Raw genomic sequence first — 22,270 nt, 5'->3', positions numbered from 1 at the left:
CAAATTGGTGAGCCTGTCTCTAGGAATCTTCAGACTGAATGCAGTGAGCTTCTGTCTCCTGCCTTATATTCCTTTCTCCACCCAGCCTTATCCCATCCTGTCTCTACCTCCCTGGTGCTGGGATTAAAGGCGTGCAACTCCAAAGTGCTAGGATTAAAGGTGTGAGCCACCACCGTCCTGGCTGTGTTTCTTTTTTAGACTGGAACAATCCTACGTAGCCCAGGTGGCCTTGAACTCACAGAGATCCATTTGCCTCTGCCTCAGGAGTGCTAGGATTAAAGGTGTGTGCACCACCGCCTGGTTTCTGTGGCTAACTAGCAGGTGACTCTGCACTCTGATCTTCAGGCAAGCTTTATTTGTTATAGCACAAACAAAATATCACCTCAACACAATATCCATTCTTCCAAATGTAGATGGGGAGGTTTGCTAATATGCTCCAGAACCACTCTTGATGTTTGGCTGTTAGTGACAATAGTCTGGAGGAAACAATACTTTGAATAAAATAATTCAATCATTTTTCAAGGACTGCAGTTACACAGAATATATCCTCAAATAAAAATATTGGGGAGTATTAAAATAGTATTCCAAAAGTACTTTGAAATCAAGTAATACACTCATAATTGACCTACCTGTCAAATAAGATGGAAACTACAAATTCAAATAGAATGGTCATTAAAACATAAGCACCACACAGAGAAAATATACAACTTATTTGTATTTTATGTGTTTTGATTTAAATTTGAAAAGTAAGGCATAGAGTAAATAAGAAAGCTAGCAAAAGAGAAAGCTAAACCCAAAGGAGATATGAGAATTTATAGCATAATAGTAGAATCTGTTGGAACAGAAAATAAAAAGAAATAGGCAATGTATCGAAGGGAATGCTGGCTTATTTAAAAAAATCAAAGACAGTGATACTCTCATATTAATGCTTATGATAAGAGAGGAGAAAGCACATATTACCAATATCTATAATAAAAAGGAGAGCATCATTGTATAGCCTAAATAGATCAAAAGATCAAATTAATATTATAAATAAATAATATCTTTCAAATATTCCATGACTTGCATAAATTTTGAGATTAAAAAATGGAGAATGCAATGCAGTCTTCGCTAAGGAAAAAATTCACACATGGATTATTTTAATACTAAATTATATCAAGTTCATAAACATAAAAGGAAAATAACAAAAACTTTGTGGGTTACTCTTCAGTTGCTGTGATAGAAGACCATAACCAAATGAGACTGTGGGAAGAAAGTTTATTTTTGTTTATGTTTCCAGAGAGAGAGGGAGAGACCATAATGGTTGGGGGTGCTATAGAAGCAGGGATCCAGTGCAAAAAGCTGACAGATCACATCTTCAACCACAAACACCAAGTGGAGAGAGAAAACTTCATGGGGTGCAGTGCTATGAACTCTCAAGCCCAACCCAGTGGGTACTTTCTCCAGCAGCCCCACAAAGAGCTCCACCAACCAGAGACCAATCCGAGCGTATGGGAGACAATTTTCATTCAAAGTATCACAAATACTTCACACAACACTTCGTTATATAGAAGAGGAAGAAACAGTTGCCAAACAATTTGTGAGACAATGGAAACTTGAATGAACTGACCTAACAAGTTTGAATCTCTGGGCCTACTTCAAAACATATGAGAAGACTGTTGGGATTAACCCAAGTATGCCAGTTAGAAAAATCGAGAGCAAGAGCAAATCTAAATGTACCAGTAATAAACTTCTTTCTCCCAGTTTGTATTCAAACCAACATTATTTTGAAATTTGTCATTAGTGCTTCCAAGTGTCAGGAACTATTCCTACTCATTGGCTGTTAATAACATTAGTCTGAAGAAAATAATACTTTCTTTTTCTAACCCATTACCAGGCATACTGGAGACTAGAAAGATGAGACCAACTTCTGAAAGTTCTATCAGTCAGAGGGTGTGGTACATGTGATCTCTGCAGTCAGTGTCACATAGCTGTCTCGGTACACGAGGGAAAAGTCATTAAAAGCGTGTTAATAGAAAACCTGTTTGCCCCTTTAAAGAGGCTTCCCTGTTACTAACTATGCTAGAATTTCCCAGCCCTAGTGAAAGCTTTCCCAGTTGTACCTACAACTTTCTCTCCAATGCAAGCATGTCTGGCAGTGAATCTCCTGATTTTAACATACGTTACAAAGCAATTAGAATGAAAATTTCCTCTAGTCAACCATCTCATATTTTACTATAAACAACAAGAAGAAATCAGGATGTACTTCCAACTCTTTTCCTGGAAATTTCCTTAGCCAAACATCCAAATGAATATATGATTTTCTTCATATAATGTAGGTCACAATTCAGCTAAGGGTTCTGCTACTATATAAGAATAAAAGTATTAATTTTCCTTTGGCTTTCAAAATGTTCTCCCTGCCTGGGCTCTTTCTAATAGTAACTTTAATGTCTATATTTCTCTTCATAGTTTCCTTTAAATGATTTATAAGTTCTGTGTGCGAACATGTTCTATAAGCACCATGCTCCTCAGTTCCCTTTGCACCTTCACTAACACACTCGTTACTATCACATTTCTACCAAGTCTGTACAAAGCAATCTGAACTTTTTCTATTCTGTATCTGCAATTTCATCTGTCCTCTGACCACAGCCCAGTTTAAAATTCACTTCTATAAATACATATGGTTTATTTTTGAGGCAGGGTTTCTCTGTGTTGCCCTGACTGTCCTGGAACCCACCCCGTAGACCAGGCTACAGGCTACCTAGAGATCTTGCTGTCTCTGCCTCACAAGTGCTGGGATTAAAAGGTGTGTGCCACCACTGCTGGCCCCATTTCCATATTTTAAGTCATTCTATCAACTTCATCCTAGTCCAGGTACCAAAATTTGTATCAGTCAGGTTTCAACCAGAGAAATAGAGACTTCCAAAAACATATCACAAGTAAGTGACTTATTCTATGTGGGAATTTGCTAGGAAGTTCAAAATCAGGTTGAAATAGTGAACCACATCTACAGTCCTTAGAAAATTTCTTCTTCTGTCCCCTCCCTCTCTCTTGGCGTGCATGTATGTTTTCAAAACAGGGTCTCACTATGCAACTCTGGCTATCCTGGTCCTCACTAGTCAAGGCTGGCCTTGAACTCTTCCTAACTCTGCCTCTTACGTGCTGGGGTTAAAGGCATGTGCCACAATGCCTGGCTATTCTTCATCTCAAAGTAGACTCATCTTTGCTTTTAAAACCTTTCATTGGTCCTATCAGACCCACCCAAATGATTTAGGATACACTCCCTATTTCAAGTTTAGTTTATTGACAACATTAATTTCATTTGTATTTTATCTTTACAATATAAAGTAATATTCATAGGTTCTAGGAACCAGTACTGAACAGCTTTGAGGTCATTATTATTTTTTAACTATTTCTCCAAATCATTCAACACATCATCAACATATCCATTACTAAAAATTGTTTGACAAAATAATGTTAATTCTATAATACATTTTGTTCCAAATTCCTTACCAGTCAGAGCAATGTCTGTTATGATTCATGGCTGCACAACCCTGGCAGGTCTCCTGGTGGGCGGCAGACTGAGGTGGGTGGGAGACAGACAGTTACAACATGCAGAGAGAGCTTGGATATAGAGTTTATTTAGTAGGTATTGGGAAGAGTATAAAGATAAGGAGTTAAGCAGGGAGGAAAAAGAGAGAGGAAAGAAGGGAGGAAGGAGAAGCAAAATCTGCCTTTTCAGAAGAAGGGACAGAGGAGAGGGGAAGGAGAGAAGACTTGAGATCCCCTCGCCTCAGTTGTAGGAAGGGGGAGATTGGGAGTGGGCAGGGCTTGTCTCTTAAAGGGACAGGGTACTCAAGTAACAGGGCAGGCCAGAAGATTTGTTATTCCAACATTGTCATCATCCAAATCAAGTAGATATTGGTAATGTTATGCCACCAGGAGGTAACCTGAGCCCAGAATTGGGGGTTTACATCAAGATATCCCCCACTATAAGTGATAACAGCAAGAAATACATCATTGTTCCTGGAATCTATTGATTCCACAGCAGCTTCCTTACCACAGACCTTCCGGGAGCAGCATGCCAAGGGCTCCCATCAACTAAAGATGACAGGGAGGCTTTTATTCGTTTCTGTATTAATTTAGACAAGAAAGAAGAGGCAATATGGATACATTTTTATGAGATATTTACAGTGAACATTAAAAAACTTGAAATTACCTTGCTCCTTCCTGTTGGAGAAATGAAAACATAAACAGAGGACCTGAAAGACACTTGGTATTAATGAATATGAACTTCTTCCAAAAATAACATAAAGGAGGCGACTGAACTCTTAGTAACACCCCTCCCCCCCAAAAAAACCAAGCAAACAAAAACCTATGGACTTCCAATTTTAAAATGAAGTATGATTTAAAAGAAATCATATATTCTTCTGTGGTGCCACACCTCCAGGAATGTATTTTTATTTTTTGAGAATTAATATGCCATGTTCATCATATAGCCCAGGCTGAGCTTGAATTCTCTTTGTAGTAAATGACCTTGAATTCCTGATAGCCTGCCTGCACCTCCAAAGGCTGGAATTACAGGGGGATCCAACCTAGGGTCTCTAACAAACTGCACAAGCACTCTATAAACTAATCTGTTCTCTTGTGTGCATTAGAAGAGATTCACATCCTTTGAGAGAGAGTATGGCAAATTCAATCAGGAACACAAAGTGCCCTGATGTAAAACGCTCAGTAACAACAGAACTGGAAAAATACTCACACAGTTAACAAGCTAGTAAACAAACGATAACATTCCTTAAACTAGCAGAGAAATGAAAAACAAATACAATGAAACATTACCACCAAATTTGAAAAGAAAATGCTAAATCAAAAGAGAATTAATTACACAGCAAATGAAACGTGAAGTTTCACATGCCTAAAATACTCGAGAAGGGTGGATAATCTTCTGATTGCCCATCAGAGTTTTGGTTTAGAATATTGGTAAACACCGGCTTCATGAATCTGAACTCATTACTCTGAGAGTCTCCGGTCAGACAAACCTCATACTGGAGGCTCTGGGACAGGGTCCCTGCGCCGCTGACATCCACCAGGTGGCCAGGAAAGTGTCCCTCAGGCACAGAGCAACCACCCAGCGAGGTCGCCCTGGCCCTCCTGCACAGCCTCACCACCACAAACAGCAGCACAGACAAGAGGAAGAGCGAAGACACAGACGCCAAGGCAATGACCAGGTACAGCGTGAGCAGGTCTTCATTGTAGCCCATGGTGTCGCGCGCCACCTCAGGCAGAGGCAGGTAGGGTTGAGAGAAGCCATCCACCAGCAGCACATGAAGAGTGACACTGGCAGACCGCGGAGGATCGCCATTGTCCTTAACCAGCAGCAGCAGCCTGTGCTTGGGCGCATCGCGCTCGCTCAGCAGCCTGGAGGTGCGCACCTCGCCACTGTGAGCCCACACGCTGAACAGTCCGGGCTCCGTGGCCTTCAGTAGCTGGAACGACAGCCAGGCGTTCTGTCCTGAGTCACTGTCCACAGCCACCAACTTGGTGACCAGGTACCCGGGTTCTGCCGCTCTGGGCAGCAGCTCTGTGTAGGGCGCAGAGGCGTTCTGCAGCGGGTAGAGCACGAAGGGCGCATTGTCGTTGGCGTCCAGCACCTGCACGCGCACCAGCGTCTGGCTGCTGAGCGCAGGCGAGCCTTGGTCTGTGGCGCCCACGTGGAACTCGAAGGTCTTCAGGGCCTCATAGTCCAGCGCCCTGAGCGCGAACAGCTGACCGTTGTCGGCATTGATGGAGATGAGCGAGGCGAGATCCAGCTGTGGGTCGTGGGTGGGCAGCAGCGAGTAGGTGATGTGGGCATTGGAGCCTGAGTCTGAGTCTGTGGCGCTGATGGTGCCTATGTGCAGGGCGGGGCTGTTGTTCTCTTGGACAAACAGGGTGTAGGAGCTTTGTGTGAAGGCGGGGGCGTTGTCATTGACGTCAGAGACCTGCACTGTTATGGTGTGCTGGGTTGTGAGCCTGGGTGTGCCCATGTCGGTGACTGTGATGGTGATGTTGTACTCAGCTCTGCTCTCTCTGTCTAACCCGCTCTCTGTCATCAGTCTATAGAAGTTTTCAACAGAAGGTTCCAGTGCAAAAGGAATACCATCTTGGATGGAACAAACTGTCTTTCCATTTTCCCCAGAGTCTCGGTCCCGGATCCTAAATAGAGCCACTTCTGTCTCTGGTGAATTTTCTGGGATGGGGCTGGTGAGCGACGAAATAGTTAGTTCCGGGTAATTATCATTGACATCCACCACCTGAATAGAAACAGAACACTTCCCAGAAAGCCCTCCGCCATCAGATGCCTCTATGTCTATTTCATACGAAGATGCTGTCTCGAAGTCCAGTGTTTTAATTACTCGAACTTCTCCTGACAGGGCGTTTAGCTCAAAAGTTTTACTCATCTCCTGAGACCGATGAAAAAAGGAATATGATACTTCTCCGTTTGTCCCAGCATCTAAATCCTCGGCTGAGACCTTAGCAACCAGGGAACCCACGGGGCTGCTCTCTAGGATCTGCACCTGATAGAGAGCCTGCGCACACTCAGGGGCATTGTCATTGACATCCAAGACAATAATCCGGATTTGTGAGGTGCCAGTCCTGGGCGGAGAACCTCCATCCAGCGCTGTCAGAGTTAATTTGAACTCTGCCTGCTCCTCGCGGTCAAGCTCTTTGTCCAGTACCAGCTCTGGGTATTTCCTCCCATCACCTTGGTCTCGGGTAGAAACATGGAAATGGGAATTGGTACTGAGGCTATAGTTCTGAATGCTGTTGTTGCCCACATCCAAATCCTGAGCGCTTTTAAGTAGAAACACAGAACCAACAGAGCTACTCTCCAGGATTTTCATGGTCATTTCTCTGTCAGGAAACTTGGGAGAATGATCATTTATGTCTCCCACTCGTAGCTCAGCTCGAAATATTTCCAGCGGTTTTTTCAGTAACACTTGGAAATGTGTGACACAGGGCTCAGTGGGGCCGCACAGCTCCTCCCGGTCCAATTTTTCATTTAATATTAGCTTCCCAGTCTGTAGATCAAGCTGCAAGCGGGATTCGTTATCCTCAGAGACCACCTGGGCTCCTCTAGCAGCTAGCTCTGCAACTCCCAGCCCTAAGTCCTTGAGCAGATCAGCCAAAAACGTGCCGCTGGGTGTCTCCTCCAATACAAAGTAATGGCGGGGTTCCCAGCCCGCCTCAGCCATTCCCAATAAGAGAAAGATCAACAGAACTTGCCTTTGTCTGTGCTCCTTTCCAATCTTCATCTTTGCTTCGGCACCCAGGGTGCAAGGGCACCCAGACAGCGGTCAGTCTGTCAGTTTATAGTCTGTTCCTAAGTGTAGGTCGGCAGCGTTCTCTGGAGACATAATGGTTTGAGCTCTGTCTAAGGTCTTTTTTTAGCCAGAGACCCGAAGAAGCATTTTTCCATCTTCCGCAGGCGTCCTTTTTTAAACCTTATCCTGCAGCGCCACCATGCGTTGATTTTTGCTTCTCAACAAATCGCTACATGGTTCCATTCTTTTTATGTAGTCTATTTTGGTTGTCAGAAGTTAGAAAATAAATTCAATCAAGAAATTAATGGTATTTTGATTGTGCAGTCCTTCACTAAGCAAAAGGAATTCTTGTTATTAATGTGTCAGAGTCTGAAAAATACATGAGTAAACAACCCAGACGAGCTGCCTCCCTACTAGAAACCCTGCAACTGTGCTGGGACACTCTAGGGGAAACTGAGAAATGAAAGAAGACATAGAAATGATTGATCAGTCATCTTGTAAAATTTGTAACATATAGGCATGCAGTTTCAAATTTAGCATAAAGTGGGGTCAGTACTTCGGGGCTTCTTTGTAAGTTTATGTCTTCCAGGTAACACAATTGTGGTTCACATTGGTTGATTTTTCATAAAGGAAAAAATCTACATGTTAGATCCAGTTTATGATACACTCTCTACTTATTTCCAGAAACTTAAAAATTTGTAAAACTTTTCGCCTAGGGGAAAACTAGATGAAAGCACTTCTCACCCCTTTCTTTCTCCCTGGTGTTTTTCATCACAGGTACCGTAGATGAATGTTTGAGTATTTCTTTTGGGTACCCTGTAAGAACTTCAGCATTGTTTGCTTCACTGCTGCATCCCAACATCTAAAATAATCCTTGGGACAGAGAAGATGTTTAATTCATCATAGAATAAAGCACACAATTGTGTGGATTTTCCTCCCATTGCAGTTGCCTCTTGCTTTGTTGGGAACCTAACTCATTTTATAATAAGCTGAAGGAACAAGACAGCATCTTCCTACTCTATATTCTTTCAGTAGTCATTTGAAATAACACAGCATATCTAAGCCATCTTTCCCTTAAAGGAAAAACATCGTAGTTGTCCTAACTAAAGAAGGTCTTTACTGGCTCTGTACTCAAGAACTTGCCTCAGTTTCCTGAGATTACCACCACTTCTGACTTCAAAATTACCCATTTTGAGAAAGACTTCACAGTCCCCTTTCATGTTTCTGTAATAGTTTACAAAGCTTTTGGATGTGTTATAGTAGCATGCACGATTCAAAGAAAATACAAAATTAACAGGAACAATTCACCAATCCAGGCAAGAATTTCTCAGCCGGACTAGAAAAATCTATTAAAGGAGCACATCTTAGTTCTCTGTCCCCAGTCCCACCCAACAGTGAAAGCCGACTTGGGGATTACTGACAAGAATGTCTTCCACAGGACCACTTGTCTGTTTCCGTCCTTTCCTCTCTCAGAGGTGTGACTTCTGGTGTGTCCCCAAAAGATGACATCACTTTCTTGTTTCATTCTTAACAGAAAGACTAGCATACATTTGTTTTCTAAAGTGATTATGAAAGTAAACAGGATCAGCCTGGCTCAGTTTAGATTAGCCGTGCTCATCACGCCATCCAATTGTCTGAACATAGAGGGACCTGAGTTGTACAAAACGAAATCAGCTTTGGTCCTATACCTATGCTGAAGAGAGAGATATTTTCAGAAAACATAAGGTGGGCTAGCCAGATGTCTTAAGAGGGATCTGGCATTTAACAAATTTTGAAATATCTAAAAAACATTTTAACAATATTTATGTGTATTATATATATTGGATGTATATATGAAGACAATAAAAGCCTTTGTACTTCAGACATATTGTCGTTCCCAATTAATACTGTTGTACAACAAAATCATGCATTTTCAGATACTCTTTTCTAGTTAGGGAAGCATAATATTGGACAGAAAACACACTGATATCATGACATCTCTATCGCATTTCAAACTTTTGAGAATGTTTCTGTGCAAAATTAAATGAAATAAAATGAAAGTGAGCATTTTCAAATCAATAATGACTCATGTTGATATCTGACAAGTTGAAGAAACACTGACTTGTCAGGAATGAGCCAAGTTCTCTGTCTGCACCAGAAGTGATTTTATAAAACAGACTAACCTGGAACAGTATGCAAGGAGCTAGAGATTCCTTATGAAGACAAAACAACGGGAAACAACAATGTTTAGAAAGAGTGAACCATCTGGAACCATCTGCAAAGTCAACGGATTCTTTTTTTTTGTTTTTGTTTTTTTTTTTGTTTTTTTTTTTGTTTTTTTTTTTTTGTTTTGTTTTTTTCGAGACAGGGTTTCCCTGTAGTTTCTAGAGCCTGTCCTGGAACTAGCTCTTGTAGACCAGGCTGGCCTCGAACTCAGAGATCCGCCTGCCTCTGCCTCCCGAGTGCTGGGATTAAAGGCCTGCGCCACCACCGCCTGGCAAGTCAACGGATTCTTAATTGTATCCAAAACCATTGACAGAAGTAGAGGTCTCTTCCATGAAGTTCACAACCTCATGGTTGGGAGACACAGGTTTTAGGAACTGAAAATCTTTGGTATCTGATACTCCAGTCAGACATACCTCATATTGGTAGCTCTGGGACAAGGTACCCGCTCCGCTCACGTCCACCAGGTGTCTAGGAAAGTGTCCCTCAGGCACAGAGCAGCCACCCAGAGAAGCCTTCTGGGCCCTCCTGCACAGCCTTATTCCCACGAACAGCAGCACAGACAAAAGGAAAAGCGAAGACACAGACGCCAAGGCAATGACCAGGTACAGCGTAAGCAAGTCGTCATCGTCGTGCGTGGGGTCTCGTGCCACCTCAGGCAGAGGCAGGAAGGGCTGAGAGAAGCCATCCACCAGCAGCACATGAAGAGTGACGCCGGTAGACCGCGGAGGATCGCCATTGTCCTTGACCAGCAGCAGCAGCCTGTGCTTGGGCGAATCGCGCTCACTCAGCAGCCTGGAGGTGCGCACCTCGCCACTGTGAGCCCACACGCTGAACAGTCCGGGTTCCGTGGCCTTCAGCAGCTGGAACGACAGCCAGGCGTTCTGTCCCGAGTCGCGGTCCACAGCCACCACCTTGGTGACCAGGTAGCCAGGCTCAGCCGCCCTGGGCAGCAGCTCTGTGTAGGGCGCAGAGGCGTTCTGCAGCGGGTAGAGCACGAAGGGCGCATTGTCGTTGGCGTCCCGCACGTGGACCCGCACCAGCGCCTGGCTGCTGAGCGCGGGCAAGCCTTGGTCTGTGGCGCCCACGTGGAACTCGAAGGTCTTTAGGGTCTCGTAGTCCAGCGCCCTGAGCGCGAACAGCTGCCCATTGTCAGCATTGATGGAGATGAGCGAGGAGAGATCCAGCTGCAGGTCATGGTTGGGCAGCAGTGAGTAGGTGATGTGGGCATTGGAGCCTGAGTCTGAGTCTGTGGCGCTGATGGTGCCTATGTGCAGGGCGGGGCTGTTGTTCTCTTGGACAAACAGGGTGTAGGAGCTTTGTGTGAAGGCGGGGGCGTTGTCATTGACGTCAGACACCTGCACTGTTATGGTGTGCTGGGTTGAGAGCCTGGGTGTGCCCATGTCGGTGACTGTGATGGTGATGTTGTACTCAGCTCTACTTTCCCTATCTAGTATTTTCTCTGTTACTAGAGTATAGAAATTTTTGAAAGTAGGTTTCAAGAGAAAAGGAAGGTTGTCTTGAATTGAGCACAACATTCGGCCATTGTCTCCCGAGTCTTGGTCTCTTACACTGAAAACAGCGACTACCATTTCTGACAGGCAGTTTTCGGGAATGGGGCTCATAAGAGACGTAAGGACTATTTCTGGCGGGTTGTCATTCACGTCTATAACTTGAACAATAATGGCTGATTTTCCTGAGAGACTCCCACCGTCAACAGCTTGAACATTTATTGTATAAGACTGAATTACCTCAAAATCTAGGGGTGCTTTCAAATGGACTTCACCAGAAACTGGATGGATTCTGAATGTTTTCCATACCTCTCTAGATACATGAGAAAATGAATAAGATATTTCTCCATTTACCCCTGTGTCCAGATCTGTAGCCAACACTCTGGTTACCAGTGAGTCCACAGGGCTGTTCTCTGGTACTTGAACCTCATACAGCGTTCTTTCAAACTCAGGGGCATTGTCATTGACATCTACAACCACAACTTGAATCAGTGCTGTCGATGACCTGGGCAGGGACCCACCATCCAGGGCTGTTAGTATTAAACTAATTGAAGGCTCCTTTTCTCTGTCCAGAGATCCATCCAGTACCAACTCTGGGTATTTTCTTCCCTTACCATTGTCTTTTAACTTAAGGTAGAAATAGGGGTTAGCGTTTATTGTATAATTTTGGACACCATTCATTCCTACATCTAAGTCCTGAGCACTAGCCATTTGGAATGAACTTCCTGGACTAGCACCTTCTGAGATATTTAGAAATATGTGTTTCTCTAGGAATGTGGGAGTATGGTCATTTATGTCTTCAACCAAAAGCTCAGCCTGAAAAAATTGCAAAGGATTTTCCAATAACACCTGGAAATGCAATATACAGGGTTCACTGGTACCACAGAGTACCTCCCTGTCCAGTTTTTCATTCAAGAGCAAGTTGCCCGTCTCAGGTTCTAACCGCAAATAAGGCTGATAGTCATCAAATATAACTCTGGCTCCCCGTGCAGCCAGGTCTCCCACACCCATATCTTTAATTAGATTGGCTATAGGGGAGCCGGTCTCCATTTCTTCTGCCACAGAATAGCTCCAGGTCTCAGAAAGAACCAAGGACCCTTCCAGGAAAACAAAATAAAGCAGCACTTGCCTTATATGCTGAACAGCCCTCCTCACTCCTGGCTCCATCATCGCTTAGACAAGATGCTTTTCTGCTGTTCTCTTTCAGCTCAGTCTCCGGCTGCTCAGAGGGTGGTTTTGCTCATCTAGACCTTTGGGAATGTGTAGATGTGCAGTCCTTTCAGGAGGGTCTTGTCAGTGCTCCACCTTTTCAGAATGCCGGTGTACTGTTTCATCCGGTGCTTTCACTTCCGCTGGTTAAGGGAAAACTGAGCGGCAGTTAGGAAACTGTCTCCCATCTTATCCTGCAGCGCCACCATGTGACTATGTCAGGATTTGACAAAGCCGAGTAAGTTTGAGACAATATACTAATTTATCGAATGTATTGGTTAACGAACCTAAATTATATGTTCTTCTTTATTCCCATTTCCATTTACGAGTTGTAGCCTTTGTGAGTAACACAAAAAATCACTCTCCGATAGAGCCGTGCTGGTGAAATGGTTTAAAATAGAATCCTGTTTCAAACAGTCCCTGCCCTCTCCTTAAAGGCAACAGTAAAACTAAAGATAGTACAAAGGGCTCCCATGTCAATGACTTTACAAAGATGAGCAAGAGATTCTTAGGAAAATTGAAAATGGCATCCTAGAGATCTCTCCCAGTCATTATTAGATGCTCTCAGAAAAGGCTGGAAGGATGTGTTTATGCACTTGAAGTTGGTATGTGCAAAATTAAATGGTTGTGTGGGGGAACTTGGATACTTTGGGTCAGGTAAACGGTACCGTTTCCATAGGAATTCTCAAAGGAGACTTTCTTGGCTGCAGTAGAAAGTACATTCTCAGAATAGAATAGGGTATGATGTGTCCAGATTCTGACATCAAAAAAACCGTGAAACAGGACTTCGCTAATTTGCACATTCAGGGCTTCCAAAGGCATGGTTCCAAGTATTTTATTTATCTATTCCCTGATTTTCTCAGTGACTGTTTATTAAGTACGTACTTGAGCTAGTAATGTGGTAAGTATTAGGGAGTGAATGATAATCAGGTAGAAGCTATTTCAGCTATGAAAAGGGGAGAGAGAAAGAAATGAACACTTAACATGAAGCATAACGACTGTCTTGATGAGGAGGCTCATGCTAATATAAGATCATAGAAGAGGATCAACTAACCACAGTTTGGAGGTGGATAAAAGGCTTTCCTGGGGAAAGTGTATTTTAAACTGATACGTGAGAAATAGGTGGAAGTAATCTAAACAAAAAATTACATTTGGCCGGGCTGGAGGCCTAGCTCAGTGCTAAGAGAGCACATGCGAATCCCTGGTCTTCAGGAAGGCGAAAACGTCATGCTGCAAATATAAAATGAAAGGTGTGTTTTGAAAGAACTGAAGTAAGGACCGTGGCAACGGCACAGAACAAGAGGAGCCTGGTAAAAGCTGAAACTGGAAAAGCAAGCAAAGAATTTATAAGGCATGTCAGTGGAAATGCAAGAACGCTGAAGTTTTCTGAACAGAAAAGTAATATAATCCAGGTTTTATTTTTTTAAAGATAAACGTGTTTCAGAGTTGAGAATAAACTAGGAAGGAATTATATATTTAAAAGAAACTGGACACAGAAAAGAGCTTGTTGCAATAATAGAGGTAGGAGATGATGGGGCCTCAACTGAAAATGCAGTAATGCATTTGCACCCACACTGTAGGATAATACGGGATGAAGTGATAGTTCAGTCATACGGGGAGTGTTCTAGTGAGGAAAAATTACTCCATTTACAAGAATTAAGTATCATATGATGTTAGCAATGTTAACTGGTGGTGTAAACATAGAAAGAAGATAAGGAAGAGGGATATACATGGAGCTGGAAGGGGAACATTTTTCAGTTTAGGGGAAGGGAGAATTTTAACTTTAAACCCATGTAGGACATTAAATTTTTTTCAAGATTTATCTCTAGAACATGAACTGACTTTTTGGAGTCCATTCCCTATGGAGGGATTCCTTCCTACCCCTAGATACATTGGTCCTGGCTCAATGTGATATGACAGACTTTGTTGACTCCCCATGGAGGCCTTACCCATTCTGAGGAGTGTCTGGGGGTGAGGTGGGGAGAAGGTGGTGGGAGCAGGAGGTGAGGGAGGGAGAACAGGGATTGGTATGTAAAATAAAAAAAGGTTTTTTTTTAATTTTTAAAATGTGAGTTGGAAAACAACAACAACAACAACAACAACAACAACAAAGTTTAAGGTGTGCCAGGCAGTGGTGGCACACACCTCTAATCCCAGCACTCGGGAGACAGAGGCAGGTGGGTCTCTGTGAGTTTGAGGCCAGCATGGTCTACAGAGCAAGTCCCAGGACAGGCTCTAAAAAGCTACAGAGAAACCCTGTCTTGAAAAAAAAGTTTAAGGTGAACACAGAACATCCCTATAGCCACACACATGCTCTTCCATCATATAAATGAAACTGAGAAAAGAATTGAGCTTCAGTGATGAATTTGGGATTTATTGACATAATTGGTGTTTGAAACCCTCCAAGAAAATAATAAAACACAGCTTAAGGATGCTGTGTTTGGGAGATGTAGTTCAGAGGTACAGTGCTTCCTTTGAATGCACAAAGGCCTTTTATCTGTCTTTGCATTCATTTCTGGGGAGTCCTGTTTGGGGGGCAAGCAAGAGAGGAGAGACTCTGCAGTCATAGGAGACTACCACTTCTAGAAAGTACTTGTGGTCCGATGTTGATATCCTAGAGTAAAAATGACTACAGAATCAGGCCTGACGATACACGCTCATAATTCCTGCACTCCAGAAGCCGAGGCCTGGGAATCACCAATTTGAACCGGGTCTGGACCACACTTTGAGACTTTATCAGGAGAGGAGGAGAGAAAGAATGTGGCTTTCTGCTAGAAACAAAGACATGCCAAACTCCTAGACCACATCTGTGGCAAGGTATGGGTCCATAAAGATAAAATCTATACTGTTTCTTCCCTGTAATCTTTATTAATTAAAACTAAAATGATGTCAATTTTGTTCAGTTTTCTCCTTCGATGACTCTATAAGAAGACGGGATAGAACGGCTTGCTAACTTCTGTCAGTATATTGAAGGTTTCTTATTTTCCATTGCTTCTCCTGAGAAACACAGATCAGATTGGACAGTGTAATCATCATGTGTTGAAGTTAAATTTCTATTTCCTGCAGTTTTTTAAAAAATTTATTTATTATGCATACAGTGTATTGCTGCTGGCATGTATGCCTACACACCAGAAGAGGGCACCAGATCTTACTACAGATGGTTGTGAGCCACCATGCGGTTGCTGGGAATGGAACTCAGGTCCTCTGGAGGAGCAGTCAGCGTTCTTAACTTCTGAGCCATCTCTCCAGCCCCCATTTCCTGCAATTTTTTAAAATAAAATTTCTCTTTTTCTTTGGTTTTCTGAAATTCCAGTATGATGTTTATAGACAAACATCTCTGTAACATTTTCATTTATATTTACAGCAATCTCTTAGATTTGTTTGCTGATGTTTCATTAATTCTAGAAATCCCTCAGTCTTTCTTTATTTCTTCAGATTCTGCTCTGGTTAAAATTTGCTCATCTGTCTTGCTGGGCAGTGGTGGTGTACACTTTTAACTTTATCTGATGGAAGCAGATCTCTGAGTTCAAGGCTAGCCTGGTCTATAGAACAAGTTCCAGGATGGCCAGGTCTTCACAGAGAAACTCTGTCCTAAAAAACTGAGAGAGAGAGAGAGAGAGAGAGAGAGAGAGAGAGAGAGAGAGAGAGAGAGAGAGAGAGAGAGAGAGAGAGAGAGAGAGAGGAAGAAGAAGAAGAAGAAGAAGAAGAAGAAGAAGAAGAAGAAGAAGAAGAAGAAGAAGAGAAAAAGAAAATCTCATCTCTCTCTTTGTATGTCTGTTAAAACTTTTACTCTGTCCTGTGTTTGGTTTTTCTTTTTTTGTTGAAGTTCTTAAAATGTGTAGCCCAGGCTGACCTCAAACTTGTGCCCTTCCTGCCTCTGCCTCCTTAGACAATCCTACCACTGTGTGCCACCACAGCTGGCATGCCTGCCTGTGTTTTTAATCATCTCCTCTTGTATTTTCATTGTATTAACTTTTTGAGTTACATAATGTATGATTGTATTTGAATATCTTTTTTGGTGAATAAATATTTTGTTGTGATTTTATTGTCTTATTCTGTTTCAAAATTTGATTTTTGATTAATGTGTTTTACATATGGAAGCTTAATTTTGTTCTTATTAAATATGCCATTTTAGTGTTGGCGTGTCTGTCTGCATGTGGACATGTGCACGTGTGAGTGCAGGGGCCGGCAGAGGTCAGAAGAGGGAGTCAGTTTCCTGGGAGCAGCGAGAGATGGGTGGTGGGCATGGAATTCCCATTCCTAATGCCTGAGCCAACCTCTCTAGCCCCCATCTGTCATATTTTACAGATTTTTTGTTACCCATACATTTTCACGTTTAACTTCTATTTCAATTAACATGCTTATTGTATTGTAGATTGCCTGATAATGATACTAATTTTACATTCTTTTAAGTTATCTCACCATTGTTTTGTTTCTTGCTGACTCTCATTCTTGGCTTCATGTTTCCTAGTGTATGCAGAGTATTAAAAATCCAAGCAATAGGGTGAGTAATCTACGCTTAGGGAATAATTTATTTTATATAAACCTGCATTTGATTTTATCGGTACCTAAGATTACTGCTACAGTGATAGCTAATTAAACTTAAGGCTAAAAAGTCAAGTTCAAGGCTAAAATTCCACACAAGGGCTGGTGCATTTCCAGTTTGCTCTTATCTCACAAATGTTGCTCTTAAGGAACCATACCGACTATTAGGAAGGGCTACAGTAAATGGCTCAGTTTGTTAGAATTTGGTTTCGATTATATAAACCATTGATAGAAAGGTTTGAATTTCTCAAGTTTGTTAGAATTTGGTTTCCATTATACAAACCATTGAATTTTCCAAGATTCTAAGTGGTCCCAGGAAAATATAGACTTCATAATTATCACTTTCTCTACATTTCAACAATAAATTTGAACTGATAATATACTAAAGTCTTTTTGGGGGGAGGTTCAAGACAGGCTTCTCTGTGTAGGCCTGGCTGTCCTGGAACTCGTTCTGTACCAGACTGGCCTCAGAATCACAGAGATCTGCCTGCCCCTGCTTCCCTAGTGTTGGGATTAAAGGTGTGCACCATCACTGCCCAGGGCATATACAAGTTCTTAATAGCTAATCGTTTCCTATGAATGCAGAGGCTGACATAATAATGTTGGTCATATATCCACATAGCTACATAGTAGCTATTAGCAGCTCTGTCTATACTCCTCCACTGAACTCTCCATCTACAGATTTGAGACCCTATAATTTAAAATATATTCAGGAATTTATCAATTATAAATACAGATTTATTCTTCATAGCTATCTGAGAGAGATCACAAAGTATTAATAATATTTTAAAGTTACATTTTTGTGCATGCCAAAAATTGATCTTTGGGCACCCAAAGCGCTCAGTGTGCACACATACCTATATTTACTCTTTTAACTAGGAGCTGAGAATGAAGCCAAAGTTTTGTACCCACCTGCTGGGCCCACACAACTAGACGCTGTACTTCACAGTTCATTCTTTAAGATCATAGTGAGTCCTTTAGAAATAGAGTCTCAGTCCGTATAGTAGAGGCTGGTATTGAGGGCACTGCATAGCATGGTTGTTTCTGTTATGTCACGTCCATAGCATGTCATAAGTCCTGCCAACTTATGACAGCCGCCTACCTCAGAGTCTCAAGTGTGAGGATTCCAACCCCAATTCTCCATTCTGCCTCTTCGTAATTTTTGAGACTGTGTCTCACAGAGCTCAGGCTGGCTTCACACTCCAGGCTCTTACGTGCCTCAATTATAGATATATACCCATATATCAGGTTCTGTTTCCTTCTTTATTTATTTTTAAGGAAAATTCTTATTGTGTAGCCCCCAAATAATCTTGAATGGATTATTCTCCACCCCTAGTTGCTTGAGTGCTGGGATTACAGATTTGTTCTTCCATATTTGGCTTATATTACTTTTATTAATGGTTAGGAAATGTAAATCTAAGTCATTTTAATGGTTTAAAACCTTAATTTCAGGTGACAGAAAGATAGCTCAGCAGTTAAGAGGACTGGTTGCGCTTAAAGAGGACCCACATTCAATCCTCAGGACCAATTTGAACGTTTGCAACTGTCTATAATTCCAGTTGCAGGGGATCAGACATCCTCACAGAGACAGACAAACATTCAGGCATAACACCAATTCACACAAAATGAAAAAAATTACATTAAAATATTTAATTCCCAGGAGGTTTTTTTCCTTTAAGAATTATTTATTTATTGTGTATACAGCGTTCTGCCTGCATGTATGCCTGCAGGTCAGAAGAGGGCACCAGATCTTATTACGAATGGTTGTGAGCCACCATGTGGTTGCTGGGAATTGAACTCAGGACCTCTGAGCCATCTCTCCAGTCCTCCTAGGAACTTTTTATACTGTTTTCTTCTGGTAAAAGACTATTTTACTTAGAATAAGATTATGAACTTATTTTCTGCTTTAGCAATAAATGATAAGGAGTACCATGAATTTTGACCAAGCAAATGTGTATTTAAAAACAAGCAACAGCAGTATCAAGACCTAGAATATTTTGAGAATTAGAAGGAACGATTAGAAAATAGATAAAGAAAAACTACTTGAGCAATCAGTATTTAACGCAGGGCACATGAACAGAAATCAGTTCATGAAAACACGAGGACACAAAGTCCTCCACAGCTGGATATGGAGGGGCAGTATTAAAAAATATTTTATGATGAAATAATCTAACAAAGAATACTAATAATTCAATATAATTTCTACCCAGATCCCTACTTGCTGGATTTTAATAGTATATTGGAACAACTCCCTTATTTGGTGGCATTTGCCCCCTTTTAGTTCCCTCCTCCACTTCCTCCCCCGCTTTCTTTTGTTGTAGATCCACCCAGAACTGCCTGCCTTGGACCCCACCAGGTACAGTACCCACCAGCGCAACACATTTACCCTCAATACTTTAGTCAGCATTTCCATTTCTCTGTCTTGCGCTGTCTTACAAACAGTAGAACCATTAACATAAAACTCCGACAAAATAAACAAAAAGTGAGGATTGTTTCTTTACACCCTAAACCCCATAGCGATTTTTAAAGCAACTGTGAGAGATACATGTGAAATGAAAACGCATGCAACATCAGTAAAACCCTAAAATCCACTGCAGATCAAGGAAAAGAATCACCTGCAATTTGACAATGAAGGTAAAATATTCAGAGTTTTTTTTTTTTTTTTTTTTTTTTTTTTTTTTTTTTTTTTTTTTTTTTTTTTTGGTTTTTTCGATACAGGGTTTCTCTGTAGCTTTGGAGCCTGTCCTGGAACTAGCTCTTGTAGACCAGGCTGGTCTCGAACTCACAGAGATCCGCCTGCCTCTGCCTCCCGAGTGCTGGGATTAAAGGCGTGCGCCACCGCCGCCCGGCTAATATTCAGAGTTTAAAGGAGATTTTATTGGATGTTAAATCCAAGACTATTCCGAAAGTTCTCCTTTTCCTGCATATTAGAACCAGCATCGTGGAGTTGAAGACTGGGGAGAGCTGGCTTCAGGAATTTGAACTCATTAGTCCCAGTACCTCTCGTCAGACACACCTCATACTGGTAGCTCTGGGACAGGGTTCCCGTGCCGCTGATGTCCACCAGGTGGCCAGGAAAGTGTCCCTCAGGCACAGAGTAGTCACCTAGAGTGGACGCCCTGGCCCTCCTGCACAGCCTCACCCCCACGAACAACAGCACAGACAAGAGGAAGAGCGAAGACACAGACGCCAAGGCAATGACCAGGTACAGCGTGAGCGCATCCTCGTCCTGGGTGGAGTCGCGCGCCAACTCAGGCAGAGGCAGGAAGGGCTGAGAGAAGCCATCCACCACCAGCACATGCAGAGTGACACTGGCAGACCGCGGAGGATCGCCATTGTCCTTGACCAGCAGCAGCAGCCTGTGCTTGGAAGCATCGCGCTCGCTCAGCAGCCTGGAGGTTCGCACCTCGCCATTGTGAGCCCACACGCTGAACAGTCCAGGCTCCGTGGCCTTGAGCAACTGGAACGACAGCCAGGCGTTCTGGCCAGAGTCGCGGTCCACAGCCACCACCTTGGTGACCAGGTAGCCAGGCTCTGCCGCCCTGGGCAGCAGCTCTGTGAAGGGCGTTCTGCAGCGGGTAGAGCACGAAGGGCGCATTGTCGTTGGCGTCCAGCACCAGCACGCGCACCAGCGCCTGGCTACTGAGTGCAGGCGAGCCTTGGTCTTTGGCGCTCACTCGGAACTCGAAGCTCTGCAGGGTCTCGTAGTCCAGCGCCCTGAGCGCGAACAGCTGCCCATTGTCGGCATTGATGGAGATGAGCGAGGAGAGGGGCAGCTGTGGGTCGTGGGTGGGCAGCAGCGAGTAGGTGATGTGGGCATTGGAGCCTGAGTCTGAGTCTGTGGCGCTGATGGTGCCTATGTGCAGGGCGGGGCTGTTGTTCTCGTGGACAAACAGGGTGTAGGAGCTTTGAGTGAAGGTGGGGGCATTGTCGTTGATGTCAGAGACCTCCACTGTTATGGTGTGCTGGGTTGAGAGCCTGGGTGTGCCCATGTCGCTGACTGTGATCGTGATGTTGTACTCAGATCTGCTCTCTCTGTCCAGTGCTTTTTCAGAGAGTAGAGTGAAAAAGTTCTTGAAGGTGGGTTTCAGGATAAATGGAAGGTCGTCCTCAATAGAGCAAAGGATCCTTCCATTGTCCCCAGAATCTTGATCTCGGACACTGAAAAGAGCGACCAGGGTCTCTGAAGCATTCTCTGGAACTGTCTTTGTAATCGATGATATGGTCACTTCTGGTGCATTGTCGTTTATATCCAATACTTTAACTGAAAGAGTGCATTTTGCTGAAAGACCTCCACCATCTGTTGCTTGGATATTTACAGAGTAGGATTGTATTACTTCAAAATCCAGTAATGATCTCAAGTTGACTTCCCCAGATGTTGGGTTGATTTTAAAGGTTTTTCTAATGCCTTCTGATGCATGCAAAAATGAATATGATATTTTCCCATAATTTCCCATATCTAAATCTGTAGCAGAGATAGCAATAATACTGGAACCAACGGGCGTGTCCTCTGGGACCTGCACCTCATAGAAACTCTGAGCAAACTCGGGAGCGTTGTCATTGATGTCCATAACCTTTATGAGAACCGATGTTGTCCCAGACCTGGGTGGAGACCCACCATCCAAGGCTGTAAGTGTCAGTCTAAGCTCAGATTCCTCCTCATGATCTAAAGCTCTGTCTAGAACCAGCTCCGGATACATCTTTCCATCACTGCTGTCGTGAATTTTAACATAGAAATGAGAATTGGGACTAATGGTGTAGTCCTGGAGACCTTTGCTTCCTACGTCCAGATCTTGTGCATTCTCAATTAAAAATGTGGCTCCGATCAATGCACTTTCCGGTATTTTAATAGATATTTCCTTGTCCAGGAATGTGGGGGAGTGATCATTTATATCTCTGACATGCAGCTCAGCTCGATGAAACTGTAAAGGGTTTTCCAGAACCACCTGAAAAGGCAGCACACAGGGCTGGGAGGAGCCACACAGCTCTTCCCGGTCCAGTCTCTCACTCACGAGCATATCTCCCGTCAGCAAATTAAGGTGTAAACGCTTTTTATTATCATCTGACACTACTCTGGCCTCCCTGGAGGACAGCTCCGCTACTCCCAGCCCCAGATCCTTGGCCAGGTTAGCCACAAAAGAGCCAATTTCTGTTTCCTCTGCTACAGAATAGTGCAAAGATTCAGTACTTGCCCTAGACAATCCCAGCAAAACAAAGAAAACCAAGACTTGCCTTTTCTGCAGAATCATCATCCTTCTGGTTCCCAGAGTTCCTTCAGGCAATCTCTTTTGTTGCAAAAATTAAATTTGGCCCCAATTTTGATAGAGGAATTTCCGATTTTTCTATTGAAAATCCCTTGGCAGCTCTGTCGGTAAAGCTCCTGTGATACCTCCCTTCTCAACGGATTGGCTGTTCCCTGGTCCTCTGGATAATGGAGCCCACAGGGCTGGCTATGCACTGTTTCATGTTATCCTATAGCGCCACCATGTGTCTCTGTGAAGTTTTTCATTTAATATT

At 43.0% G+C, this 22,270-nt stretch overlaps 3 protein-coding genes across 3 annotated transcripts; all 3 read right to left on the bottom strand.

The window, feature by feature from the left end:
- Nucleotides 1–4,889: 4,889 nt before the first annotated feature.
- On the bottom strand, nucleotides 4,890–7,277 carry LOC119814751 (protocadherin beta-15-like). The gene has a single exon (XM_038330774.1). The coding sequence runs from the start codon at nucleotides 7,275–7,277 to the stop codon at nucleotides 4,890–4,892; it is 2,388 nt and encodes a 795-aa protein (XP_038186702.1).
- Nucleotides 7,278–9,778: 2,501 nt separating this feature from the next.
- LOC119815338 (protocadherin beta-18-like) lies at nucleotides 9,779–12,166 on the bottom strand. The gene has a single exon (XM_038331470.1). The coding sequence runs from the start codon at nucleotides 12,164–12,166 to the stop codon at nucleotides 9,779–9,781; it is 2,388 nt and encodes a 795-aa protein (XP_038187398.1).
- A 7,399-nt stretch (nucleotides 12,167–19,565) lies between these two features.
- LOC119815560 (protocadherin beta-14-like) lies at nucleotides 19,566–22,048 on the bottom strand. Its single transcript, XM_038331734.1, is given in 2 exon segments — nucleotides 19,566–20,316; nucleotides 20,318–22,048. Coding segments are annotated over 2 exon segments (2,376 nt in total). The 5' UTR covers nucleotides 22,006–22,048; the 3' UTR covers nucleotides 19,566–19,628.
- Between the last annotated feature and the right edge of the window lie 222 nt (nucleotides 22,049–22,270).

The sequence above is a fragment of the Arvicola amphibius genome, chromosome 5 (genome assembly GCF_903992535.2).
Source record: "Arvicola amphibius chromosome 5, mArvAmp1.2, whole genome shotgun sequence".
NCBI classification, from domain to species: Eukaryota; Metazoa; Chordata; class Mammalia; order Rodentia; family Cricetidae; genus Arvicola; species Arvicola amphibius.
Note: the sequence above shows the minus strand (reverse complement) of the source record. Positions and strands in the feature narration are given on the sequence as shown.